Below are 19,279 nucleotides of genomic sequence, written 5' to 3' on the forward strand. Positions count from 1 at the left end.
GGTGTAGCCAAGAGTCTAGCCAGTATATCAGTGGGGCCCATGTATCGGCCGATATTAGCTCCTTACCGATATATTGGTACTGGTATTTATAACAGTCAAAATATAAAAATTAAGTAATAAAATAGATGTGAGAAAGATGTACACATGTGTGTGTGTGTGTGTGTGTGTGTGTGTGTAGCGCGCCACAAATACAACCAGCAGAGTCGAGCAGAGCATATTGTAACCCTTGACTTTTGACAATAAAACTGCATTGTTATGTTATCTTAATAGGGACTCATAAATAACACGCACAACAAAATGTTAGGGAAATCTGTTTGTGTTTTTGTGCGTTTCAAAAAATGTAATAAAAATTGTCCGATATTAGATATTTAAATAACTAATTATCTCAAAAAATTTATATCTGTCAGGGTCTACAAGTTTATCTGAAGAGGGGACTTGAATAAATATATTTATTCCTATAATCTATTTGATGAATACAAAAGTAGGGGTAGGACATAATAAATCAACTTTAATCCCTTAGGAAGTGCATGTGATCACCACAATGCAGGCACTCCCCCACACACAGACCAGCTCAGTTGCTGAGGTGACTCACCAATCAGAGGGCGCAGGGGAAGGACAGTGACACATTCGCCTTTGTAGCTGAGAACAGTCACGGGGAGATGAAGATCAATGTGCTTGCATGAAGATGGCCACGCTGAGAAACCACAGAGCAGCCACCTCATATCCCTCACCAGATGACTTGGAACAATCACGAGAGCATGGAAGGAACTGATGAGCAAACAGGCTGCGTAATCTTTAGCTCAGCTGGCTTCAGCACATCGTACTAGCTCGCTGCTTCATCTCACCATATTGACACCTGCATGAAACTGATCACAACAATAGTGCCTTTTACAGAGCAAACTGGTGTAAATATAGTTACAGTTAATGATGAGTGGCATTAGAGTGGAAACCTATAGCACCATCGACACGTGGCAACAACAACTTGGGCTGATTTTTGACTTCGTGAAACACAACCCCACCTTCAAAATTGTTTTCGTCTTGAGCAGAGCAGCCACATGTCACTAAGCCTGTTAACCAGTGAGCACTACCAGGAACATCAGCTTAGTAGGTGACATAACATTACAACAGAGAGGAATGATCCTGGTAGATCCTGCTGTTCTGTGAAATCATTTAATAACATCACTATGCATGCTTCCCATAAACCTGTTAGGAAGTGTAATCCCTGCCAAATCAGGCAGGTGACACTACTGACCAAGTATGCAGCTACAAAAATGTCTGCCTACCACACGAGTCTTGCAAAGCAAACGTGATAGCAGCTAGGCCCACTTCTTGAAGTACTCCGCAGCTGGAGCCTTCACCCAGAACTTCCCAGAGGCTGGAGATATTCGAGCTGAGCTGGACGGGTTACAATCACACTCATCACTGACTCAAAGCTTACATCTGGGCTCACCTACAACAGCAAGCTGGACTTTTAATCCCCTCATGTGGTGACATGACAGAGGCAAGGATTAAAAGCCAGCCAGCCATCCAGCCAGTCAGTCAACACTACTGCCCTGCCTGGCTGCGTACTTGCATCATCGTCCCCAGTGCTTCACTTAGCCTTTTCTGCAAATGGGGAAGCACAGTTCAGCAGATGCTCGAGGCCAGGCTGTGGTCAAATAAATCTATAATGCAGTACCATTACTCCTGCTATACTTCAGCATCAATAAATAGGCTGCAGGCAACCTTCTGTGAATAAACACAAATACTGAAAAACAGTTGATCAGACCAATACAGTTCCAACACACTGCATAAATTTACATAACAGGCAGACTTCAGCCCTAAAAGCGTTCAGGATGGCGTTCATCCTCAACACAAGCTTTGTGGACTCTCTGCATCCCATGAACTTGAAACAAGACAACACACTTGCAATGAATATTCAAAGACAGACATACATTTTAATCACACAAGCTAAGCCATAACAACAGTATATAACGATCAACATATAAAGATCAGATATTTAATAGTGTCTGCACTGATATTTGAAGGAAATATTGGTAAAGAGTTAACAAGTGTGACCAAAAAGTTTACTTTCAAATAAATAAAAAAAAAAGGCACTATTTTAAGTAAATTTTCACAACTACTTTTTCCCTTAATCAACAGTCTGTACCTTGCACCTGCATTCAAACTTGGCCTCCTCAGTAGCACAGATGTGGCTGTTGCTTTCCCATAGCTCTGGCTGCGCTTCCTCCTGCAAGCCCGGTGTTTCCGACTGCTCATTCTCTTCTAGATGCCGGCTCGCTTTGACAGTCTGAGGTACTTGAAGCCATCTGCTCTGTGCTGCGCACTCCATCCTCTCACTTTACTACCAAACATTTGGCTAAAGGGTCTTTAAGCTGGGTTTCCTTCGGGGTTTGGTTTAATAGGATAGGATCACTGACGTAGTACAGGGTGTGGGTGGGGAGTGCATCCCACTCGACTTGTCCTTTCACTGGGTTTCACCCAATTTCGAGGCTTTCTGAAGCCAAAAAACACTAAAGTGGCATGTGTATTAGTGCAACAGTTGACCACTACTGATAAAGTCCACTACAGAGATAACAGGATATGCAACTGTTAATAAAGCTCCTGCAATCATTTTCTTATCAAATAAAAAAATGTCCTTTCCTTGAACGTTGCCCTTCTTCTGTCCTAAAAAAAGACCTTGTAAGGAGCAGAGCGATAAGACAACCACAGCTAAACAGTGCCTAAATCCACCTAAGGTATCAATTATAGGTGTTACAGACTGAAAGAGGTTTATTTTTATAAACCAGGTCACAGGGGTTACACATCGCTGACTACTGTTACAGCCAAGTTAGACCACACACCTGCATTAACTGCACAACTGCATAAATTTGACTAAACTAAAACGGCATGTCTGTTTTACAGGCAGTGAACTGTGAATAGCTTTAACATAATAATCTAAGGTCAAGCAAGGGTCATGAAGTTCCACAAAAGGACACCCAAGTGTCAATAATCAGAGCTTCGTCAAAAATAAGAAAGGTGTGTGCCACAATTAAACTATGACTGAAAAGACCATATCCGAAAAATGTTAGCGGTGTGTGTTTTGCTTTTGTCACGTTGATGCTCAAGATAATGTGACACAAATATACACAAACCTACAAAAGCATGTGGGACCTCATGCTATGAGAGAGCTTTTAAATACCCAGTATCAGCACAACTTGTGAGAACAGTTGGATACTGTCGCCCACCTCCTGAGTCCTAAATATTTCACTTAAATGTCAGCCTTAGTGAAAGGGGGTATGAGAAAAAGAATAACATTCCTTCCCTTGTGCTATAAGCAGTGAAAAGCATAATTTAAACCGTCAACGGCCGCCGCCGATTCAGTTTTGGTGCCAGCTAGCCTGTTAGCATCGTCACACAATGCCAGCTTTCCCAGCAAGCTCGCGCTGCGGCGAGGTCCTCAGTGGTGGTCCAGCAACAGAGAGGATATACAAAAGCACTTATGTGGAGAGGAGAAAAATGCCGCCTGGCGTACCTTTTTCATGCGAGGAGCCTCGGCAACGGTTCCGTCCCGGTTGACAAACGCCTCCCCGCCGTTCTGCTGCGGGTCCGAGCGTTTCATAGACGACGCTTGAGGCATCTTCACCGGGTTTGGGGTGAGCAAGCCCGTGCCTCCTTCCCCGGCTTTCGCGGAAGGCTCAGCGGTAGGGGACACGGCAGCCGCGGAACCGGCCTCGTGCGGGTCGTTTCTGGGGAGGTTCTTGCCCTCCGACGTGGGTGTCACCGGGGATTCAGCCGGCAGGTCTTTGCCGGTGGGGACGTCTTTGAGTTCGACCTCTGCCATTTTCGCTGCCACAACCTGGACTGACATCGCTGCAGTTTCTCAAAGTCCTTTTTCCAGCACGATAGCGAGTCAAGCGGATGTGAGCGGAGGAGCCACGACGGCCAAATGCATTGTGGCTCTTGTAGTTCCACTAAGTAGCTCAATGGCCCACAGGACACCTCTCACACCAGTTATTCGTACATGAGTAACATTTTATTGGACGTCAATACATGCAGCAAAAGAACAATATCGTTACCTATTATTATAATACATTTAAATTAGCTAAAAAGAGAGTCCTAATAGACATTGAGACTACATTTCCCAATAGAGATAACCGGGTTGTTAAATACACTCTGGGAAATGCAGTTTTTAATAAAAAGAGGACGACAATAAACTACATAACAAACGTGAGCTTTGCAGATAACGCGGTTTCAAGAGAACTCTCGTAAAATGCACACTTAGATCTTTTTTGTGAAAAATAATCAAATTTCTTTCTAAAATAAAATATTTACAACGTACAAAATCCACTACTGGTGGTGGTCAGAGGGCCCGGTGGCGCCAGTGTTCGGCAGTCTCGCCTGTGTCAGTGCGCCCCAGGGTGGCTGTGGCTACAACGTAGCTTGCCATCACCAGTGTGTGAATGTGTGTGTGAATGGATGTGTAAAGCGCTTTGGGGTCCTTAGGGACTAGTAAAGCGCTATACAAATACAGGCCATTTACCATTTTACTTGTTTTGTCAAAGTAAGCAAGAGCAGGCTGTGCTATTACACTCTGTGTGTAGCGGAGTGTTTATCAACCCTCTGTCAATATACTGCATCACATAATGCGGTGGTACATAAGACGGGTACAAGACGAAGGTCAAATCACAAATAAGGAGCTGCACTGCCACCAAGTGGATGCCTAAGATATTTTAAAAAAAAAACATCTCAAGCACACAGCGTACAGTTCAAGGAAATGAAGAAACAAGTGTTTTCTATTATTAATATTTCAATTTAATTTCCAAGTCTCATTTGACACTCATGAAACAGCTTTATCGAAAACAAACATGTAGAGGGTGGTATAAAATCTAAGGAAAAGAAATATTCACAGAAACAGACGTTGGTGACTTGAAGGCTTTTCATCTCTCCATCACGTATAGTTCAACTGTTGTCCATATATGTGCAGCATTTCCGCAGCTGTACATATACGTACAACTGCTTTCAGCATAGCTGCAATATTCACTGGTCTTTTTTTCCCTCCCCAGTAATTCAAGCGCATGCCAGGAATAATCCGATTATTGCATTCTAAACTACAACAGGACAGGGGGGGAAAGCGACAAAAGGTTGCTATTTACATTCAAGCTGATGGGTCTGAGCCCTTGCTGTCCACCAGATAAATCTGAGGTATATTATTTACAAGGCTGCCATGCGGGTACATTCTTAAAGTACAAAATCAGAAACTCCAAACACTGTTAAAAAATACAGCTCTTTGTTGTATCATAAGCACTCTGTGGTGAAAAAGAAATATGTCTCTAAAAATGCAAATGAAGCAGGCTGTCAATCATCAAAATGTTCAGAGAACATGCATCTACTCTAACTGAAGTCTTGTGTGCTGTTTGTTTGTTGTTGGGTTTTTTTGCTCATGTGCACCAGAAAGGGGACACACATGTCCTCAAATCCACTTGGAGTTCCTTATAACTTAATATTTGAGGATGACGCCTCAGTCCTCAAATATCCACAGGATGTTCACACCTGAGAGGCCCAGATTCACTCTCCTGAGGAGAATATGAGAACAATTTAACCACAGTACACAAGACAAGGTCAAAGTAGTCACTTTAAAATAAAAGTCAATCTTAAATCTGCACTTTCATTTCATTTCATTTCCACTCATCATTTCTTGATTCTTTCTAATGGCTCTGTTCACGTTGGAGATTAAAATCCGACTAGCTTTGAATAAAGAGAAACACTCACCCCAGCATCCCTGACTCCTTGGTCTTAATAACATAGAGGAACATGAGGATTGTGTGGAAAAGGTTGTTCCTGCCCTGTAACCGAAATCAACATAGGTTCACATCAGCGCAATAAAGTGTTACAAACAAGCAAGAAAACCTCAAATGTTACTGAACGATACGCCTGTTACATGCTGGCTCTTTCTCTAGGACGAGGAAGGCCCATGGATTTAATGTAAGTAACAAGAGTTATTCTTTTATGAATAAAACATGGGTTTTTGATTTGCAAATCATTTTATTCAAGATCCCAACATTTGTGATAATGGCATTAGTATTTTAAGTTATCCTCCATGAAGGAGATTTTAATGTTTCCTTGGGAAAACAGAGGAATATGTAACAACTGCAAAATTATTGGCTACATTGTTAATTTAAACACTGCCTACAAATGGCCAACAATTTTACAACTGGTGCATTCCTTAAAAAAAGAGAAGAAAACAAAAAGGAGTGAGAACCTTGGGAAGACTGTAGACATGTCCTTGGTAGATGAGCTGGTAGTGAGGAGGAGTGGTGCTGCTTTGATGAATGCAGAAGAGGTTCTCCTTGGTAACATCTATGAGTTAATACAAAAAGGTGACACAAAAGAGAAAAAAAAGCAATGCTGGATTTCAAGGAGGATCAAACAGTGGCCATCTTAAGTCTTTAAGTACTATTCTTCAAATCCTATCTAATGTTGTGCTCACCAGGTTTGTCTGGGGTGTGGCTAAAATGTTGAGAAGTGAAAGTCTTCCCATCTGGGTACTTTGGGTGCGGAGGCAGCCTGGAGTCCAGGTATGTGCAAAACACATGCATGAGGATCTGAGAAGACAGACACGTGGTTATTGTGACACAACTGAGCCACAGCATGTGCAGTAAAAGAGCAAGGTCGCTTTGATCTGACGAGTAGAACAATTATGGTAATTATTCCAACCTTTGCTACTGACATTTACTTTTTAGCTCATTCACACCCCGTCCTTGTCCTTTAGAAGCATTAAAAAAATCATTTATATGATGAGAACTGAACACTGGAGCAATTTAAACACATTTTGAGTATACTCACATGTGACATTTATTAAATGCACATAATAAATAAATAATTGCTGCTCGTTATGTCTGTGTGGATATCGCTGGGTGTGGTCATGTACACTCACAGCACAGTCAGTAGGAAGGTCTGTATCCCATTTCCTGTTCTTCAGGTCACCACCACCGTTCCAGCGAAAGGAGCTCATACAACCGCTGTGAGCCAGCTCTGACACAAAGAAGAAATAAAACCCACAGCACATATGCAGTGAAGTCCAATCACAGGTCCACAGTGTTCATTTTTCATGGCTGAACATAACACATTTTATTTAGTTTGATGCAGGTATACAGGACTTTTTTATATATATAGATTAATGCCTATATGCTTTAATATTAAACGCACCCTTTATCCGGTCCACTAGATACTCCTGGTTGGGTGTGATATCCAAGTATTGGACAATAGAGTTCAAAGTAGGGATGGAGGAGGCTTTGGTCACTGCTGCCTGTTTCAGACTGCTTATGCTGGCCTCTGGTGGAGAAAAAAAAAGTGGAAAAAGTAAAGTAGCTGGCATAACAGAGCCTACAGAGTGTCAATTTCAATTGATTTGAAAATGTTTTGAGGCAACTCCTTACTACTCATCAGTCAATAGCAGATTTTAGAAGTTTACCTCCTATCTGGAGCTCTGGGCAGCCCATTCTTCTGAGCAGGCTATTAACTGAGTCTATTTCTTTGACCAAGGGGACCAAGATAGTATCACTGATCCACTGCAGACACACATAAAATTATTTTTTAAAATTCAGATCAAATATTTCTGGACACCTGGAATTCATTAAATATATAGATAATCAAGTGAAGCCCTACTCACATTTCTAAGCTTGGCTGTCCAGCCATCAATGCGATCCAAAACTGGGCGACTGGTTGTGATTCTCGCCCACACCTACGTATCAGAAAGGAGATAGAAAACATTTCCAAAGGAGCCAACTATAGTATATAGCAAGAAGAGACAAAAAAAAGGCTAATCTTTTAACTGATAAACCCCGCCCAAAAAACAAATACTGACACACAGACCTCCTCTGCAGCCTGTTTGGAGCCCAGGTCCGTCTCATCCTTGTGGGCAGAAGGCGCCTGAGAGCGGCATGCAGGCTGGTAAAGGAACTTCCTCAGGCTCTGCGCATAATCTCCCACCGAACGGTTGTAGTTCCAAAACGTAGGACTGTGGCTTGGAGACACAGACTCTGGACTTCCTACACAGGGAATGACGCCATCATGACATCAGAAGTGACCTACTATATTAGAATGGGGAATACTCATGCTAACCATCGCCAAAGTTTCAAATAATAAGGATTTTCCACTCTTGGATCTGTACAATGTCCAAGAGAGGCGCTATACTTCAAGGCTGTAGTTCAAACCTTGCTTGTGAGCATAAACCCAACTGCCTAATTGTATTCATTCATTCATGCTTTAAAAATCGTGAATGAAACCTACAATTTCCTCTGTGATCTACTCTACTTTAGTTTAGCTACCTACCAAGCTGGCTCCGATGACTCCTTTCCTCCTCTGTTCGCAGGAACCTCTCCAGACTTTTCAGATCCTCCATGTAGTCCTCTTTGCTTCCAGGGGAGTTAAACACGGAGGGTGGTGTGCGGTAACGTGCCCTCAAGCTGGAGCCTTCTGCTGACCCAATAGTAGTGGGATAAGGAGAGGAGCCAGAGGGTGGACTGTAGTTCAGCACCTGAAACAAGGATAATCGTTAATGGAAAGGAAATGGGGTTCAGTTTCCTTTTTTTCTTGTGTACTCATGTCACTCCTGGTTAAAAGTACCTTTCCAAAGGACACAGAAGGGGAAAAGGGGCCTCCTGCACTGTTTGTTGGGGATGGGTTGCTGAGTGTGGGGCTATATCCAGGAACACAGCTGGGGGAGAACTTGGGGCTGCTGGAAGCTGTACGAGAGGGACTAAAGCTGAGCACGCTCTGGCCCTGCAAAGGAGATGACTGGGCTGGAGCCGGAGCTTCCTTCTTTTCTGGCTTTTGGGGCGGAGATGCCTGAATACCTGCAAAACAAAAAACCCCAACTCTGGCTCATATGTTCATCTAAAGATTGGGGGGGCTTCCTTTCTGCTACTTTACTTGCCACAAAGGGTCTTGAACATAGCAAGAACTGGACAAAAGGTGTGGAAAAATATAAACCATAAATTTGCGCCTCACTTGTGTTTCTCAGACCCAGAAGGTGATGTTGCTCAGGGCTTACAGCAATGGTGGACGGAGCCATTGTGTATTTGAAATACTTCCAGAAGTCAAAAAGAGCATTGAGGCTAAAAAGGGAGGCAAGCACCAGTTCTGTAAAAGAAGAAAAAAACTAAATAAAAGACTGTAGCAGAGCATGAACATGCAGGTGGCAAATTAAAAGCCATTTCCCTGTATTCCCCTGGCATGATTCTTTTTAGCATTATATATGGTATTGTGCAAAATTCCTCTCATGTGCAAATGAGTGGAAATACAGCATGAAAAACAAGTCTCTCAAGATACAATTTAAAGTTTTTGTAAAAGCAGCCAATGTCTAAAGAAAACCTCTGAAAAAACTTCAGAAAGTCAAGACAACTATAGCAAGAACACATTATAACCCTACAAGAAAGTCTGTTTGCTTGGAAGCAAAACATGAAGAAGTGAAGCATGACTCAAGACTTTTCTACACTGACACTGTAAATGTTACTTTAAGCACAGCTGAGAATAAATAGGACTTATTCTGAACAGAGAAGCAAAACACAATTCTGATACGTAGCCTAATACGGTATATTAGGTCTGCGTTGCTGTTTGTGCAGTAGTGTAGTGGGGCCTCACCGATGTACCAGATAGGCCAGTAGGTAATGTTGTAGTATCGGCTCAGCAGCTTGCCTGACCTGACAGAAAAGTAAAAAATAAAACCAGAGGAGTACATAACCACACCGCCAAGCACGCAGCATTATTTAACATTGAGGTATGTAACTTACATTTCAGTGTAAATCATGCCAGCAAGAGATACGTTTAGAACAGCCCAGGCAAGGACCACCTGACGAGCCTGCTCCTCCCTCCTCATCCTCAGCGCCCTGTCTATCATGCTGGGCATCCCCTCCTTCGGCGGAGTGAACATGGTTTTATCCCACTGATCAGGCTGAGGGAAAGCATAAAGAAACAACTGTTCTCTGGCTCGGCAAGGAATAAAACCGTGTGACATTAATAGCTGTACTTGGCTCGCGATTACGGGTACCATAGCATAGTTTAGTTAGCCCGGCATACTAACAGGAAGGGCTAGCTAAAGTTAGCTAGCTTACAAGTAAAAACAGTTCTGAGTTAGAGGCTTGGTTACACTTTATGCGCCCCTTCTCATTGTTAAAAGTAACAACATTTGACCCAAACATTAATACAACCACAAGGCAAATACAAAGCACAGGGAATTTCAGAAATTCATACCACGCTAAAGTGAATGACAAATGCGGCGCTGCATGATTTGTATTTCACCGGAAGTTGTAGGGTGCACTTCCGGTACCTTCTATATACGCAACAAAGCTGCTCAAATTTCAATAGTAAAAATAAAATATTATTATACTCTTATATATATTAATGCAGACACAATTAATTATTTGTTAATTAAGACTAAAGTAGTAGATTGCGCTTTAATCTTAGAAGGTCACAGTTTGTTTCAGGTGATAAATATTGAAACATGTGATATTAATATGGCCAACTGGGGGCGCTGCCCATCTTGCTTTACCATTTTCATTCACGTAGAGTTGAAATAAAGCATTAATGGCTTAAACTAAGGTCTAATTTTGACAGACACATAATCACAAAAAGACAAACACAACCCGAATTAACTAATAACAGAAGCTATTAGTTATAAAGTTATTCTATTTGTATTTAATATCTTGAACGAGAGGGAGACAGGTGTAAGCGTGAAACTGCAAGGAGCAGAGGTGGTGAAGGTGGATGAGTTTAAAAACCTCATCCAAAGCAAAGGAAAGGGAAGGTTTACAAAAGGCTTGAAACCCCATTAATAACTATAGGGACAATCAGTCCCATACCATATACTGTCATGTTAAAATGTTTCAATGATCAACAATTCATATAGGAATAAAAAGTGTGACAACCAACCCTGTCTACCCTACATCAGAGGGACAGTTAGGGATGAGCGGTTAAGAGATAGAGTGAGAGACGCAGGGCAGAAAATGTTTGTGCGAAGGAGGGACAGTAGATACTGTACAATGGATGTTAAATATGGAACTGTCAAATAGAAGGAAAAAAGAAAAAACACAGAGAAGATTCCCGGATGTAGTGAAACAGGACATGCAGAGAGGTTGGTGTAACTGAAGGGATACAAAAAACATGGTGAGATGGAGATAGATGATTCACTGTGATGATCCTAAAGGGAGCGGCAGATTAATTGTTCACAATGCAGACTTCTCAAAAACTCCCCCTAGAATCAGATGTTCTTGGCATCACTTTACTAATAGTCTGCTGTTTAAGAAAGACTGATATTTGTGAATCATGCCTCATTTGCCTCAAGATCAAACACAAACTGTACAAATTTTCAAAATTCAAGAGCACAAACAGACAACATGGAAAATAGATAAATACAAAAAAATAAAATAAAATAAAAGCTGTATTTTGAGGAAAGAAAGCCAACAAATCCTCAGTGTGAACTATGGTGGAGGGGGCATCATGGTTTGGTACCTTATTTCTTGGTCACCTGGAAATCACCTTGAAAGCAGTAAAGGGGAAAAGATGTCTTTAAGCTTTAATCCTAAAATGTAACAGGAAATAATCAAGGCAGCAGCCTGTGAGCTGCATCTGAATCTGGAGAAAACGGTGTGTGTGTGTGTGTGTGTGTAGAGGAGGTGGTCTGGCATTTAAGGTTTTCAATATATCATTTTCAGATTTGGTTTGAAGATCACACCAAATATGAAAATTAGCAAAGACTTTATATTACCACCACAAGTTTTTTTATGGAGCATCCTCAAACATTACAACAATATACTAGACCTAGACCTTTGTCAATATGACAGCCTACAACATCACATTGACACCATAATAAAATTACACAATGTGTGAACATATCTTAAAATCTCAAGTTTTTCAGCTTATAGAAGCCACAAATGCTCGCTAAATTTGGCTCCTGGGTGTGCTCTCTGGGTGTTCTTGTTCAGGATTTATTCCAGCCAATATCTGGCAGTAAAAATCTGTATCAAATCAAAAAGGTCATACACGTTCATAAGTCGAACTACTTCGGGGCTTCTAGTTTAACTTTGATGACGTACAAAACATTTGCTGTATGAAAATGTTCATCTGTGGTAAAATACAAAAAATCAAGATGGTTTGCTGGTGGTGCAGTGCTTGCTTCTTTCTTTCTTTGTTCTCTTCCTCTCCTCTTCATAAAATTTGATTTCTTTCTGGTTCTCAACCAGCATCTGTCTTTCTTCCTTACACTGGGTGAGCTGATGCCTCAGAGCAGCATTTTCTGCAGCCAGCTCCTGACTATCCAGAAGGGCTTGGTGCAGGGTTTGCAGCATGCTGCTGGGAGCATGTCCACCATGCTGGGATGCAAAATCAGGTTGCACTTGTTCAAGAGACTAAAAGACAAAGAAATACACATGCAACACATGCAAAATACACATGTTTTGATTCACTAAAGACAGTCACTTAACATTAAGGTGAATTATTCTCAACAAGAACTGTATACTATTCATAAACTCATGCAAACTGTTACATCAGCAGTTAGAGAACTCCAGGCCTCAAGGGCCAGTGTCCTGCAGGTTTTGGATCTCATCTGAGGTCAGCACACCTGAATCAAAGGATTAGTTTATTACCAGGCCTCTGGAGAACTTCAAGATATGTTGAGGAGGTAATTTAGCCATTTAAATCAGGTGTGTTGGATCAAGGACAAATAAAACCTGCAGGATACTGGTCCTTAAGGCCTGGAGTTCCCCACCGCTTTGTTAGAGTGTAGGTAGATCTAATATCCATCAGGCTGAGCATGAGGCTACCAGTATGGGCCATTAAAACTTATCCCACCTTTCTTTCATCCTGGCCCTCCCTGGTAACTTTATTTTTTGATCCAATCACACAATTGTATTTGTACAGAGATAATATGAACCAATCAAAGAATACTGGACTGTCCTAAACACTTTAAGAAAACAGTCTCTGATATTCAGAAAATCTTACCTCGACCATTGAGTTGATGCTTATCTCCATGTTGACTAAACACAGACAGTGTAAGAGTACTAGTCAGAGTATTGTTGTAGTTTTGCTTCTAGTTTGGGTGCATTTTCTGTAGTTTTCCTGGTTGTTTCTATTTTCTCTTGGACTTCAGATTAGAAATGAATCTATTAATCTAGAATTCTACAGTTTTATATCACAAACTGTATACATACAAGAAAATAAAAGACAAAAAGTCACATGTAAGTTAATGTATGTATACCACTGCTTACATTACATTATGTGACCAGCAGAACCTACAGTGCACATATCCTACTACACCTGTAGTGAACTACAGGACCTGGATTTTCCTGTGATGTCTAAAGTTCATATGTGGTGATTGTGCTTTAACTTTTGTCCATCTGTAAATGTGATGGAAAAATAAATACAATATTTTACCTTTACTTACATAGTAAAATTGTATTACTATCCATTACATTCTCACATATCAATCACTTTAATAACCTGGATACGTGTGACTATAAATTAACCTTTGTTCTCTCAAGCATTCTCTTAAGCATTGCATTTATTTCCCCTGCTACACACTGACCAGCCACTTTATTTAGAACGCATGTTCAACTGTTCAAATATCTCATCAGCCAGTCACATGGTAACAGCTCAGTGCTTTCAGAAATGTAGTCTCAGTCAAGATGATTTGCTGAAGATCAGCCTGAGCAGCAGAATGTAGAAAAAAAGATGATTTAAGTGACTTTGAAGTGAACATCGCACGATTGTTGTTGCCAGACTGAATATTTCAGAAAATGCTGATTTACTGAGATGATGCCAGCAACATGTTTTAATAAACCGGGCTACAAATAGCTCTGTGTTACATCACTGCTTCTTTTATCAACACTATGTCAGCTTTCAGACAGCGAGGACATCAGTGTATTTGTAAGCCACGTATGCTTCTTGACGTAGGATTACAACAGTTCAGTGTGTTCTTTGTTTTTCATCTCAGAATGTGGTGAATGTTTTGAGAATTTGACAGGACTTGAACTTTTACATTTGAGCCATGTTGTGAGAATGCATGCAAAGTGTGGTTTTGGCATTGTGTCTTGAAATAAACAAAGCTTCCCCGGAAAAAAAAGATGCAATCAGCATGGCGGCATATGTTGCTCCAAAACCTGTATAGATTATTCTGCATTAATGAGGCAATCTCACACCATCACAGATGCAGGCTTTTCAACTGTTCACTAATAAAGTCGAGCTATTTAAATGCAGGAATTGTACTAAAGATTTTTTATGGTGTGGCATTACTGCTTTCAATAAAGTAAAGCAGCTGCTTCCCCCACTGCTGTAATAGTAATGATGAACTAACGCTGATAAACTTGCTTTGCCACAAACACATGCTCTTTCAAAACATGTTTTTTAAGTTGAGCTCCACTTGTGTTTTTCTGCAGTTTGAGGAGGACACCTCAGCATCATTGCGTGCCCTGTTAGTCCCATTTCTTCCGTTTCCGTCCCCAGATGAGGGCTCTGTGTCTGAACATGCGGCAGCAATCTTTCCTGGTGGTCCCCTACTGATCTCACTGCAGCTGATAAACTTTATCGCGCCTAGTCATCGCGAACGTTTGCAGGAATTCTCTCGCCATGCGCTGCACGAATGTGTAGCCTTGCGCAAACAGGAATAGATCAGCAGGCTTAATATAGAGCTTAAACTTGCTTGTCTGATTGTATTCTAATTTCATTCCTCATTTTTCTTCCACGTGTTATTTTCTTTATTGTTTTCATCTTTCTGTTTTTGTGACTACATAATTGAAATCTTGCTTAGCATGCTTTTCACCACATTGTAAGGAATATACCCAATTGTTCTCAAGCGTGTGTTTACTAAGGGCCCATGGTGGCCCTGTGTGACAAGATGTTCAGAGGACAACAATGTTTGAGCAGTTGTTTTTGGTTTGTTTTTTTAGTCCCTCAGATTCAAAAAACTGATTGTATAGGAGGTAAGGATGTGGAACACACTTTCCAAAAATAAAACACAATCCACATGATTCCTCACAACCCTTTCCTCTTTATTATGGGTTAAATCTCACGCACACATAGGCAACAAATCTCACGCTGAAATAGAGAGGTGGGTCCAAGGAATCTGTGCAGGAATCCGATTAGAATCTGCCTGTGTACTTCAGGAAAGAAAACATCCATCATGGCAGAAGCTTTAGTAGCTTCAGTAGTAGCTTCATGTTTTCCATCTTTAGAGTGCCGCTGAACCATCAAGCGCAGAGTACCAGCACTTGGCTAATTATTGGGTCTAATTCACACACTGCACTACCAAACGCCTTTTGTTGAGGGTTTGTCATGCTTTAGTGGAAATCAATGCCTTTCTCCCCTATCTGCACGGTTCAGTTGGCGTGCATTCTGCAGGGCTTTCCAAATCCCCTTTAACTGTATACAATATTGCTAATGTTTACTTTTGGGGAGGTAAATTTGTGGTTTTGGTTTTACAGAAAATGAGAAAGGGGCTGTTTTCATGCAGGCCAGCGGAGGTTGGAAGCATAAACATGCAAATAGTAGAAGTAGAGACGAATGTTTCTAGAGTTTCCTCTTATGAAGCTGAGGGTTCCCTGATAAATGCATTCCTCAAGATATTAGAAGGCAAAAACTTCCTGAGTACCATGAGATATTAAGTAGGTAGGTGGTCTTTGAAGAACATTTAGGTGCAAAAAAGGAAGAAAGAGAGAGATACTTTCTTGTGAAGGGATGCTTCTTGCTTAAGGAGTGCTTGGGAAACTGCTTTAAAAGCATGGTTTTGCAAACAACCATTTAACACTGGCGAGAAATCAAGTGTGCTAATCTACAGCTGCACAAACTGCTTGACAATGCTGATTATTTATTACAAAAAATAAAAGTTAAATGCCGCTGATACATAAAGCAGTAAGAATGCACAGCTTACAAATGAGAAGATAGATGTCATCATTGAGTGCTGTTCATCTTCAGGCTTGGCTTAAGAAGGTTTTTGTCCAGAGTGAACACTGAGCAGCAAATGGCCTTTAGCACAAGATTCTCAGCAGTCAGGGTGGGAGTAGCCCACCCTGACTGCTGAGACTGCAGCAGTCTGAAGGGCTACAGCAGACTGACTGCTGTAGCCCTTCTTATCAGAAGGGCTACAGTTACAACAGAGAAGCAACAGCAAAGTAAAAATCCTCGATTTTCTGTCGAGGCCAAAAGTGTTTTCATAGTTACAAATATATCAGGAGACTAACTGAATTCTTGAGCTCATATTAATGTGCAGCAAGTTCAAATGAAGTTAAGTAACCACTTTAATGACAACTAAAGTGGTTAGTTGTTTTATGGTTTCAACTTATTGTTTTATATTATTACTTAATTTTTATTTCTGGTTTTGTTGTGATTTTTATCTGTGAAAAGTGCTATATAAATAAATTTATTTACTTAACTAGTTTAGTAGCAGATTTGAGATTTTTCTCTCATTTTTTATGATTATATCAATAGCCGCTCGTTCTTGAAACAAGACGAGACCGAGCGTGTTGTTGTTAAATAACAAACCAAAGAGAATAAATTCCACTCAATCAAAATCTTGTGTGTCAAAGCAGAATGATAGCATCACCTTATTCCATTGATTAGAACAGATTTTCTGATTGCGCAACCAAACTGCCCAGAAAAGTTCAAACCACAGATTTTTTGAGTTGCTTAATCATTCAGTGCATGATTGTACATGCCACCTTAGACCTGTGCACGGGAAAGCCATTATTTTTTAACTTACATAATGGAAACCGTTTATTTGTATCTAAATCCAGCGCTTTAAAACTGAGGAAAACATTTCAAAGTAACCGGAGAGCAAAGAGACTGTCAACATGTGATGTGCACCCCGAGGTTCCACAGTAAAAGGTGAAATAAGCTCCAGCTCCGCCGTGACACTGAATTAAATAAGTTAAGATGGCAGAAGGATGGATAAAAATGGGACTCTGACACAGCAATGTTGAACCAGTGTTATATCATAGGCCACATACACACATGTTATTTGGGTTGGACCAGTTGAAATTCCCCCTTTCCATCAGTGGAAAGACATTTAGCTAAACATTTAATCCCTGAGATGTCTTAGTATAAGAAAAAAAGTGTTGAATATGTTAAATTACAGAAAAAGCTCTGGTAGCTATTACTGTGCTGTATGCGATTACGGTAGCTATAAAAAAAAAAAAACACAAGCAAACTTAAATTTCTATAGTGGATAAACAGGAACTTTTGTCATTTTATCGGTTACATATCATTTGGGTGTAGTAGGAATGGAAAAAGGGGAGGTCTTTATCCAAAGAAAAAGCTGTAAACGTTATGAAAATACAGTTAAAAGTTCAAAAGTACTTGCTTATAATTTCCAAAGCGCTCATTGGGCAAGATTTGAGTCTTTGCCAGGTCAGTTCTGGCCCTCTGGCCTCATGTATGACACCCTTGCTCTAAAGTCTCTCTAAAGAAGTGACTTGTAAACATTTCGCACAGGGTTATGTTTTAGTCAAAAGCAAGCGCAGGAACCTTGTTGATACTTTTCAACCACAAAGAGCTTATAACATATGGCAAAAAAAAAAAAAAAAAAAAATGGACGTAAATGATTTTTTTTTAACTCGATTTAATGATGACATAAATGAGCTAGGATTTTTTTGTAACATGTACCTTTTCCGAAAGTGAAGAAAGACATAATTATTTCATTGACTGCATGATATAAAAATAATATGACTCAATAATAATTACAGCTCATCTTTACTGTCCCTTTTCCCTTTTTACACTTTGATCATACACAGCAGGTCTGAGTGACAGGCAGGGCTATTTAAACAACATCCCCGCTTTCGCTTAGGCTGGTTTGAGTTTCTCCATCGCTAGTGCACTCCGAGCTCTGCTGTAGCCGCTCGAGTTTGCGCGCCCCTCCGAGTGATACCTCCACCCCGGAGACGTTTACATCCAGCAGGTTCTGCAGGTGTTTGATATAGTCAATGGCCGCTCGCAGCGTCTCCACTTTGCTGAGCCGTTTGTCGTCGAACTCGTGAGGCAGGTGCTCCCGGAGCCGCGCGTAACCCTCGTTTACGCAGCGTACTCGGTGCCGTTCCCGTTCGTTCCTTTTCCGGATAAACGCGGGCTCGAAAGAGTAATCGCACACACCGAGGGGTCCGTGAAAGGGGATGTAGGAGAATCGTCTGCAGGGTAATCTCTGTCCGTGCACGGGGTCAAAGTAGGCGTCCAGGTGGCAGGGCAGTCCGAGGCGAAGCGCGTCTTGACGGTGCGCTCCGCTGTTGTCCATGGAGATGCCGTGGAGAGCTAGCGGACGGACGAGTGAAATGTGCTCCATCATCCCCTGACTGTGGTAAGCCATTCTGCTGAAATAACAAGAAAAAATACATTTTTTTATCATAAAGTCAGAGGGTATTACATTGATTCAAACCATCCAGCACCAAATGAATCGTTTCAACTCACCTCGTCAGAGCCTCCTTACAACAACCATCACTGGTGTGTGTGCGAGTTTCCTTATGAATTTTGCAGATGAAACGTGTTATCTTAAAAAAAAGAAAGAAAAGAAAAAGAAAAGAAAAGAAAACAACAACAAAGTCGGCTTCCCTCGATGTAGTCAGTGACAGCTTGTTTGTTGGGGGTTTTGAGGCTGCTGACATGGGTGGGTGTGATCCTGGGCGGAGATGAATCCATGTAGCTTTTCTCATCAAGATAAAATTGTTTACACAACGTTTTCTTCCTTCCGCTAACAGTGTGAAGCAATTCTCAGCAGGACAAAAAAAAAGATTGGAAATTTTTATTGGCTTATAAGTAATTTTCATTGTAAGTTATTCAACAATTAGCCTGATGGATAAAATATCCCAAAGTCATCTATCTTTGTTTTCTTCTTTCTTTTTCAACAATGATAATAGCTGACTTTTGCAAGTGACCATATGTCCTTGAAATCCTAATCCAACAACAAAATACGAGTTGAAGGTAGCATTTGTAGGTAAAACCACCATGAAACATCATAACATGATGTTATTTGTTCCATATGATAGCATTCAATCGTTCAGTGCCAAACAAATTGAAACTTATCACCAACTGGTAGTAAAAGCACACACACTCCTCAATGTCACGGCAGAGGAGTGTAAGATTAACTTCAAGTTTATCTGACAAATCAGTAAATCAAGAACTAGACTGGAGCAGCAACAGAAGAAGAAAAATCACAACCTAAACAAACCCCATAGAATTAGATAATTAAAATATTACCTTTTATAGTATTTTTTATTTAAAAGAAGAAGAAGAATATGTCTCTTAGAATAGTGAAGAGTCTAAA

The 19,279-nt window shown here is 40.9% G+C and overlaps 3 protein-coding genes across 6 annotated transcripts in view; all 3 read right to left on the reverse strand.

The window, feature by feature from the left end:
* Nucleotides 1-3,923, reverse strand: part of ahcyl2b (adenosylhomocysteinase like 2b) — a 48,841-nt gene extending 44,918 nt beyond the window's left edge. For 2 of the 3 annotated variants that reach the window (XM_085138727.1, XM_085138728.1), the window contains exon 1: nucleotides 3,515-3,923. In XM_085138727.1, coding sequence (XP_084994853.1) covers nucleotides 3,515-3,850 — 336 coding nt within the window. In that variant the 5' untranslated portion in view covers nucleotides 3,851-3,923. The other variant, XM_085138729.1, reaches the window with a different exon arrangement.
* A 91-nt stretch (nucleotides 3,924-4,014) lies between these two features.
* tmem209 (transmembrane protein 209) lies at nucleotides 4,015-10,321 on the reverse strand. The gene is made up of 15 exons (XM_085138738.1): nucleotides 10,234-10,321; nucleotides 9,774-9,934; nucleotides 9,625-9,683; nucleotides 8,992-9,123; nucleotides 8,608-8,837; nucleotides 8,314-8,518; nucleotides 7,855-8,030; nucleotides 7,652-7,723; nucleotides 7,454-7,550; nucleotides 7,189-7,314; nucleotides 6,917-7,014; nucleotides 6,470-6,584; nucleotides 6,242-6,339; nucleotides 5,752-5,825; nucleotides 4,015-5,555 (listed from the first exon to the last, which is right to left on the reverse strand). The coding sequence occupies exons 2-15, from the start codon at nucleotides 9,911-9,913 to the stop codon at nucleotides 5,501-5,503; spliced, it is 1,677 nt and encodes a 558-aa protein (XP_084994864.1). The 5' UTR covers nucleotides 9,914-9,934; nucleotides 10,234-10,321; the 3' UTR covers nucleotides 4,015-5,500.
* A 5,759-nt stretch (nucleotides 10,322-16,080) lies between these two features.
* On the reverse strand, nucleotides 16,081-18,807 carry LOC146499680 (uncharacterized). 2 transcript variants are annotated; one of them, XM_085137498.1, is made up of 2 exons: nucleotides 18,427-18,807; nucleotides 16,081-18,326 (listed from the first exon to the last, which is right to left on the reverse strand). In XM_085137498.1, exons 1-2 carry the CDS (start codon nucleotides 18,780-18,782, stop codon nucleotides 17,786-17,788), a joined length of 897 nt encoding a protein of 298 aa, XP_084993624.1. In that variant the 5' UTR covers nucleotides 18,783-18,807; the 3' UTR covers nucleotides 16,081-17,785. The 2 variants fall into 2 exon arrangements, with proteins under 2 accessions (XP_084993624.1, XP_084993623.1); XM_085137497.1 differs by having other exon boundaries at nucleotides 16,081-18,329.
* Between the last annotated feature and the right edge of the window lie 472 nt (nucleotides 18,808-19,279).

The sequence above is a fragment of the Neolamprologus multifasciatus genome, chromosome 17, assembly GCF_963576455.1.
Source record: "Neolamprologus multifasciatus chromosome 17, fNeoMul1.2, whole genome shotgun sequence".
Classification (NCBI taxonomy): domain Eukaryota; kingdom Metazoa; phylum Chordata; class Actinopteri; order Cichliformes; family Cichlidae; genus Neolamprologus; species Neolamprologus multifasciatus.

Excerpts from the sequence above, each read along its gene's own strand:
- tmem209 (XM_085138738.1), bottom strand. The coding sequence starts at position 9,913 with ATGTTCACTCCGCCGAAGGAGGGGATGCCCAGCATGATAGACAGGGCG. Across the intron at positions 8,519-8,607 it reads CTTCTGTGTCCTTTGGAAAG|GTGCTGAACTACAGTCCACC; the intron begins GTACTTTTAACC and ends TCCTTGTTTCAG. Across the intron at positions 6,585-6,916 it reads ACCTTCCTACTGACTGTGCT|ATCCTCATGCATGTGTTTTG; the intron begins GTGAGTGTACAT and ends CTGTCTTCTCAG.
- LOC146499680 (XM_085137497.1), bottom strand. The coding sequence starts at position 18,782 with ATGAAAATTACTTATAAGCCAATAAAAATTTCCAATCTTTTTTTTTGT. Across the intron at positions 18,330-18,426 it reads TGTAAGGAGGCTCTGACGAG|CAGAATGGCTTACCACAGTC; the intron begins GTGAGTTGAAAC and ends TTGTTATTTCAG.